At 41.4% G+C, this 8,647-nt stretch overlaps 1 protein-coding gene across 1 annotated transcript in view; it reads left to right on the forward strand.

Moving 5' to 3' along the window:
- Positions 1–8,647, forward strand: part of LOC107572029 (contactin-associated protein-like 5) — a gene marked incomplete at its 3' end in the record, with an annotated part of 100,873 nt that overhangs the window by 20,738 nt on the left and 71,488 nt on the right. Inside the window, exons 3-4 of the mRNA XM_016258432.1 lie at positions 5,848–6,041; positions 8,192–8,264. Coding sequence (XP_016113918.1) covers positions 5,848–6,041; positions 8,192–8,264 — 267 coding nt within the window. The remainder of the gene's footprint in view (positions 1–5,847; positions 6,042–8,191; positions 8,265–8,647) is intronic.

Raw genomic sequence — 8,647 nt, forward strand, 5'->3', positions numbered from 1 at the left:
ACAATCACATAAGCAATGCTATGAGATTGTTTTTTTTTTATGAATATTCAGTTTATTTGTTCTTTATAAATTATTTAAAAATATATATTTTATAATGTTTTCTGAGGTGCAGTTTTAATGTTAGTATGTTTTTTTCTCCATCAGAAACGGTCATAATTTAGATATAAATAATTTTTTACCCTCAATTTAGCCCTCTGATTTGAATACAGATTCATTCATTAATGAAGCACCACTATGGCTATGTACGCACTGCAGCTAAATTCGGTTGTCAGTTCACCTTTTACTCCTTAATCGCGTTCTGTACACACATAATTCTCTAAAATACGGGGAGTGACAACCGCATTTGACAACCGTATTAACTCCTGAAAAAAACAGGTACTGACAACCGCATTTACTGAAATTCTATGCTGTGTGTTTGGAACCGAACTGAACAACTAGTTGTTAATGATGTCACGAGAAGCACGCCGATGTGCGTGTATTGTCAGGTGTCAAGTGTTTACCTCAGATCTGACAGGATGGCGGCGAGAGGTGTATTGTGGACCGAGCAGTTGCGGTCAAGAGAGTGTAGGCAACAGCTTAAAGAACAAAACTAGACTACGACACCTCTCCCGACGACAGTGATTAAATAACATTTTGTAGATTGTTGCATGTCTTTGCAATCTAACGTTTGTTTTGTCAACAGCAGCTAACACAAAACTAGCTAATCTGCGGGCCTCCATTCTCTCTGAGACACCACAACGTTGCTATGGATATCACCCTGCCACATTTAAATGCAGTTGTCACTCCTATGTCACTAATATATTGCTTAACTATATCATTTGATATAAATAGAAAACAAACCCCCAGGGGGTAAATAGCACTGTATATCTTGAGTTTCAGTGGAATTATAACAGTATGAAAATAAATTACAACACGCTCGCACATCGTTAAAACAAAAATTACAGTGTTTCCCCTAGGATTTTTTTCCAGCTGTGGTGGCAGGACTGTTTCCCATGGACCACGCCCCCTTTCCCCGGGTGGTTAAGCCTCCCCACCCAAAAATCACGTGCACTCAGAATTTAATTTGTTTTAGTAATAAAATAACAAATAAATGACAAGCAATAGCACAAAAAAAAAACAAGATACAAGTGAAATAAACAGTACTTTAATTTTTCCAGGTAGGTCTAACAGAAATATTTAGGTACAGAATTACTACAGTAATTGAACTCAACTGTATTAAAAAAAATTAAATAAAGACTGAATTCAACTGTAAAATATCACTGGATAGTCTTCACGGTCTAAATAAACCATAATAACAGACAGCAGCATGTTTATGTAGGCTGCTGTCTCTTTAAGACCTCATGCACGGATGTAATATACTGTTACACATGCATTTTGACATAATTTATGTATTTGGCTGTTTATGCACAATAAGGTGCAAAACATAACTCAATTCTGTACTTTATGTGCGCGTGCTTTGGTTGTGGGCGCACAGAAAATGGTCTACAACCTAAGTACTGTATTGAGATCTCTTTCCCTCTTTTGGTGCATAATTGGCTTAAAGGCGCTTGAATGTTTAAATTGGCAAGACTTAAAAGCACGTGCAAATGATACATTCCATCATCTGACGTCGCATTATAAGCGCGGAACCTGCGGGAATGAGTAGAATTATGTGCAATACCCGCACTGAAATTCAAATCCTTCTCCGTTTCCTCTGCTAATTCCTCGATTGTGAATGATGTCACTAAGAAGCTGAACAGCATGAAACAATTACAAAATAAAAAAGACATGAAAACATGAACATGAAACAAAACCCAAACACCAAACCCCACATTACATACCCCCCCTCTAAGGGCGGCTCCAGACGCCCAAACAAAACCCAAAAAGTCCAGGAGGGTGGTGGAGTGGAGGCGGAACTGGGGGAGGGATGGAGGGCCAGGCCCGTGAAGGGGAACAGGCAGAGCGGGGAGCCATGGCGGAGCAGGCAGATCGGACAGCCATGGCGGAGCAGAAACATGGACAGACCACTTGACTGTGACGGAGCAAGCAGAGAGTTCTTGAATGGACTCCTTGGCCGTGAAAGGACAGACAGTGAGTTCATGAACGGCCTCCATGGCCGTGACAGGGCAGACTGTGAGTTCATGAACGGCCTCCGTGGCCATGGCAGGACAGTCTGTGAATTCGTGAACGGCCTCCGTGGCCGTGACAGGACAGACAGTGAGTTCGAGAACAGCCTCCGTGGCCGTGACAGGGCAGACAGAGTTCGGAAGTGGACGCCACCACCTCAGGAGGTTCTTCAGCGGACGCCGCCACCTCTGGAGGTTCTGCAGCAGAAGCTACCACTTCTGGAGGCACTGGATTGGATTCATGGACAGGACAGGCCTTTGGAACAGACTCATGGATAGGAGAGGCCACTGGGGCAGATTCATAGACAGGAGAGGCCTCTGAGGCAGACTTGTGGACAGAAGAGGACTCTGGAGCGCAGTGTGCAGCCCACACTCTCAAAATGGCGACCGCCATTACAGGAAGGGCAGCAGAGTGTGGCAGGACCGCTAAGATGGTTGGGCTTGAGAGCACTGACGTCAACAGGATGCCTTGAGCTCTCACCGACATCAGTGGTAAGTCCATCACGCTAGCTATCAGTCTTGGCCTAAGCTCTGCGTCCGACTCGGGCATGGCGGCCATATTGGCCGGGGACTCAGGCATGGTGGCCATCTTGGCCGGGGACTCAGGCATGGTGGCCATCTTGGCCGGGGACTCAGGCGTGGTGGCCTCTGAAATGAGCAGACTCTGAAATGTCGTGACTAGACTCTGGACGATCAGCTGCGATGTGACGAGCCTCTGGATGATCAGCTGAGACGTGACGAGACTCTAGAAGAGCGGCCATTTTGTGAAGAGACTCTTGTGTTGCGGCCATCTTGCGATGAAGCTCTTGAATGGTGGCCATGTTGTGAAGAATCTCATGATGTGCCGGCATGACGTGAGCAAGCTCTGGCTTGGCAGAAGTGACGTGAGCAGGCCCTGGGGTAGCAGACATGACGTTAGCAGACATGAAGTGAACAGGTTCTGACTTGGTAGATATGACATGCGTAAACTTTGACTTAACTGGCATGATGTGAGCAGGTCCTGGAGTAGCAGGCGTGACGTGAGCAGGCTGTGACTTGGCAGACATAGAGCTGTAGTCAAGTCCAGCTTTGTCGAGTCCAAGACCAGGACTAGTCGAGACCGAGTCCAAAGAGGTTCGATTCCAAGTCAAGTCCAAGTCCAAAAGTTTTGAGTCTAAGTCAAGCCCGAGTCCAAATAAGAGAAAAAAAAGGATCCTCTTCAAGACCACATGCGATGCGAGAGACAGCATATCTCCTATTCTAAGAAAATAACTTTACATTATTATTTGTAATGATCAAAAAGCATGTGCAAAGTAACAACTCTGTAGGACAGGGGTCTCCTAACTGGCCTTAACACACCTATCCTATTATAGCAGACATATCCACTGATTTGCATTGATTTTACCTTTCTAATAGTCCTGCACGATATGAGGAAATTCTGCTATGTGTGATAACAGTGGAGGTTTTTTTTTACAATGATGATTACTTGTGATAAATAAATGAATAATTAACTGTGCATATTAGGGCCAACAAATAAAACTAAATATTTTTTTTTGTTTTTTTGTTTTTACAGAGATGAGCATTACAACCAATGACATACGATTCCATTGAGTTTATTAATGCAATGGCCAATCAAAGGCATTCAGATGAGTCATCGCTGAAATGCCAGAGTTTTGTTGAGTGCTGAATTCTGCACTCTGGCGCCTAAATCCACCAACTCTGCTATTTCATAGCACGTTTCGGTGCCCATTGCTAAATAACATGTTCATACTGCAATGACAATGAAAATAAACCATAGGAGAGCAAGCATAGAGCGCAGGCTACAGAGAAGGAGAAAGCGGCGCGCCTAGCGTTTTCCAAGCTTTTTCAGGCTCGACATGCAAATGTGGTTTTGTTTTGAAGGAGAAAAAAAGCATATTGCTGGACTCGGTCGAGACCAACGAGAACATTTGGCGAGTCCAATGACCAAGTCCGAGACAAGTCAGAGTGCAAACATCAACGAGTCCGAGACCATAGAAAAATGTCTCAGAGACCGGACTCGAGTACTACAGCCCTAGGCAGACATGACGTGAGCAGGCATGACGTTAGCAGACGTTGGTGTAGCAGACATGACGTGAGCAGGCTGTGGCTTGGCAGACATGATGTGAGCAGGCTTTGGCATAGCAGACATGATGTGTGCAGGCTGTGGCTTGGCAGGCGTGATGTTAACAACACCAGACAAGACAGTCGGGATGGGAGCATGCTCTGGTGCAGAGGGTACAGCACAGTTGCGGGACTCCTCAGCCATCCCAACAGTAAGAGGTGAACCAGCTAGCAACAAAGCATAGTCAATATATTTCTCCAGTGACCAACGAAATCTTTCTCCCAGGCAACTGAGAACGAATGGGTTCATTTAAACCCACTCGAAAAATGTCCTTAAGGGCCACATCATTAAAAACCACCAAATGGCACAGTCCACAAAAGTCCTCCACATAGTACTCTATGGTCCGACTTCCCTGACGAAGGCTCAGAAGGCGAACAACTGCTGGTTGTGTATTCTGTAACGAATTAGTCCACTGAAGGTGAGTGTAGTGAGAACCCATGTGCAGTTTTATTTACAAGTGATCCAAACATCCAAACAATAAACGAAGACTTGACTTGACTTGACTTGACTTGACTTGACTTGACTTGACTTGACTTGACTTGACTTGACTTGACGAGGCATGAACAGACTAGACTCACCGACCGCGGGTTACAACTTCAATACACACCCAGGGCTCAATGGGAACATGAAGGCTACTTATAGCAGACAAGGAGGGTCACATGACATGAACAAACCAATGGGGAACAAGACACATGACTAAGACTACCAATCAGAACATGACACATACACAAGGCAGATATACATGAGGGCAAGGGAAGCATGACACAAACAGCATGAAACAATTACAAAATAAAGGACATGAAAACATGAACATGAAACAAACACCAAACCCCACATTTCAATATATTGCACACCCCTAGTCTGAGTATATTTCTCTGGCAGATTCAAATTGTTACAGGCTGCATTTTCATAAGATGTGCTGGATTTGCTCCAGAAATTATTTTAGAAACCAAAAGCAAATTTGTTTTATTTGAAAACGTAGGCAGTGTTCTTTATCATTGTTCCAAGGTATATGTAATTTCTTTGCTATCATGCCACTTGTAGAAATCAAACATAGCTCCTTTTAATGTACTGCTTGCTCGATTTATAGAGTGTCCTGTCTGCCAGCATAATCCTTCCTGCAGGTACCGTTTGCTGAATTCTGGTGAAATAAAAAGAAATGAGGTGGGTACTCAGTAGATCTGTGTGGGTGGACAAATATTTCCAAGAATTCTGTGAAGTTTCGGCGTAGGTGAGTCTTGATTGTATTTTCACTCTGTTCTGAACAAGAGATGCAGGAAAAACTACAATTAGACATACAAGTGTAGAAATATGCTGTGTAATTTCCAAATTGCCTTTTTAACCACTGTAATATTATATTGCACTGAGGTCTGTCTGCTGTCCTCTAGGGATGGATTGGTAATTTTGATCTCAAAAAGAGAGATGCTGAGCCACAAAACTGCTGGAACAAATTTAATTCAATATTTTTTTACTTTGACCACTAAGCTTCAGTCCTGTCAGCATGATGAACAAGAGTATGAAATCTTAGTGCGTGCTTGAATTGTAGGGAGAATTACGCCCCAATTCTGTTTCATTCCTCTGCCATTTTTTAAGGCACTGGCTCTTAATCTGTCCCCGTAGGTGGTGGGGGATGGTCTCCGAATGGAGGCGACCAACAATCTTGGCTACAGCTAGACCTACGAGACAGGCTGAAGGTCACATCCATTGCTACCCAGGGTCGGTGGGGCAGCTCTGACTGGGTTACTCGGTACCAGCTACAGTACAGTGACTCTGAACAAACCTGGAGACCATATAGACAAGAGGATGTGATTTGGGTGAGTCTAGCTAATTTCTGGAACATATGCATTTTGAGTGATTGCCTAGACATTATTAGGCATTGTTTGAATCATGGGACACGAATGATGAGGAAATATTTGCACAAGTGAGAAATAAAACCATAGCAACCTTAACTAAATGGAAGAGAATGACAGATAAAACCTCAGACACACATATAAACAGGTCCTGTAATAACTCAAAATGTCCAAATGGCACTACAGAGAACATTATTAATGTTTTCATTTTATATATGAAAACTGTTTTAGCACACTCAGTGCCAACCTTCAGGGCATCAAGAGTCACTCCTGAGACTGAGTCAGGTCCTTTTTATGTTTGTACAGTAATGTTACAGATTAGGAAAAAAAACATCAAAATGCTGAACTCTTAGAGGAGACCATATTTAGCATATGCTTTGTATCCGAAGCTACAGAAGGTGTATTGTGTAATATGTTAATTTAGTATTATTTATATACAATTATAGTATTTATTAAAGGGTTAGTTCACCCAAAAATGAAAATTTTTACTGTAAGTGTTTTACTTACCCTCGAAGCATCCTAGGTGTATATGACTTTCTGCTTTCAGACGAATCCAGTTGGAGTTATATTAAAAATTGTCCTGGCTATTCCAAGCTCTATCATTGCAGTCAGCGGGTGTTGCAGTTGAACAGTCCACAAGTCGTCAAATAAAGCTTGCGCATTCATAATAAAACGTGCCGCAGACGGCTCCGGGGGATGAATAAAGGCCCCCTGTAGCAAATCCATTTGTTTTTGTAAGAAAAATATCCATATTTCAAATGTAATAAACACTTTTCTCTCACTTCCGCAGACGGTCATACACTGAAGCAGTTCCGGTGGATATATCTAGTTAGCCTTATTTTTATTTCAGTGTCAGTTTTAGTAATTTTTGTATTTTTGTTCTAGTAATTTGCCAAAGCAACATTTCTGATACGTTTTTCATCTAATGTTCATAATTTTATTTACGTTTTTTTATAGAAAATTTATTTTTAATTTTTTTAGTTTTGGTTGCTGATAACAACACCGACTCTGTAGAGCCACTGTGGGTTTTGCTTATGGGCATAATAATGTTACACCTGCAAAATAATTTTATTATTTTACTCCATTTGACTGTCAAATATTCCAGCCTATGTTTTGATTAAAATTACAAGGATCTGAATAGTGCATGTGGCATTGATACAAGATGCAATGAAGCACAAGGCATTATGATGAACTGTGTTTGGTGATGGAATTTTGTTTGGAATATGTTGATAAATTATTCTCCCTGTCTGAGATCAATAAAACACACTTCGGGTCACTTAAGACCTGTCAGTGCATGTGGCACATACAAATGATTCATTAGACTATGTTAATTAATCCTGCAGTTCTCTAGTGGCTCGGTTTCTGTGAAGTGATTTTCCTCTCTTCAACACAGAAGAAATTTAAATGGACCTGATCTCTGTCTTGCACAGCATTCCATCGTCTTATTTTGAGTACATTTAATTGTCCTTCTGACTAAAATTCAAAATTGCAGTGTTAAATTTCACAGAAATGTCAATCAATCTTGTGTTCCTGTTTATTCTAAGGTTGCTTTGTGAGGTCTTTCATGTTTAAAGTTTCATAAAAAACACCAAATTCTAATAAACTGATGGGAGGAAGTATTAATTATGAATGAATTCTTAAGCATCCAGAGTCCACTGTGACAATACTGGTGACACAGTGACTTGAGCATTAATTATCCTGAAGGACATCTTGCTAATTTACTTCATTATTTTAGATTTTTAATTAATAAGATGATTATTGCCCACTGGGATGACTTAATAGTAATTTGAGCAGGAAGAAACCCTATTGTGTGGCAAGCAACCCCTGTAGAAACATGTACATTTGATACTTGTGTTATGTCTGTGAATTCTAAGATAAATAAAAGAGTTGGTTGACCGAAATTCAACATAGAAATATAAAAATAATCAATCTGTTCAGCCTCCAGTCCAACCAGCAGGTTTCTTTTCACCTTGAAATATCAATGTCACCAACAGAGATGGTGTGAGCTTTGGTGTGGCCAAAAGGATACATGTGAAAGGAGAAGCTGAGCTTATCCTTGCTGTTGGGCACACACTGGCAGTAGGACCTTGAATTTTGCTTGTTTACCTATTCAGAGGAAATCATCTCACAGAGGTGCCAGTCTGAGCCAATGTGAGTTGCCATGCCAGCTGGAGCAGATGCCAGTGAGTCAGACAGCCAGACAGACAGAATCCGATGCCATCTGTTTGATGCCAGAATACAGTCACACACTTTTCCTAAACCAAAACACGCTGCCCATTAGATAAGGGTCTTCTCATCACTACTGCCCACCAGCTACTAGCCATTAATCATGGTAAACATATGAGTCAGTTTAAATCTAAATGGTGTGATTACATGATATTAATGAAACAATTCTGGCTGTGCATTTGTGTTAATGTTTTTGGACTGGTAATATGTCAGTAATTTTGTGTGTATGTACGGATATATATGGATAGACAGGAAGGATGAAATGCAAATATATATATATATATATATATATATATATATATATATATATATAGTAGGGTCGTCAAAAATACCGACTTCGGTAC

Source organism: Sinocyclocheilus grahami, unplaced genomic scaffold, assembly GCF_001515645.1.
Source record: "Sinocyclocheilus grahami isolate Dianchi unplaced genomic scaffold, SAMN03320097.WGS_v1.1 scaffold1684.1, whole genome shotgun sequence".
Classification (NCBI taxonomy): domain Eukaryota; kingdom Metazoa; phylum Chordata; class Actinopteri; order Cypriniformes; family Cyprinidae; genus Sinocyclocheilus; species Sinocyclocheilus grahami.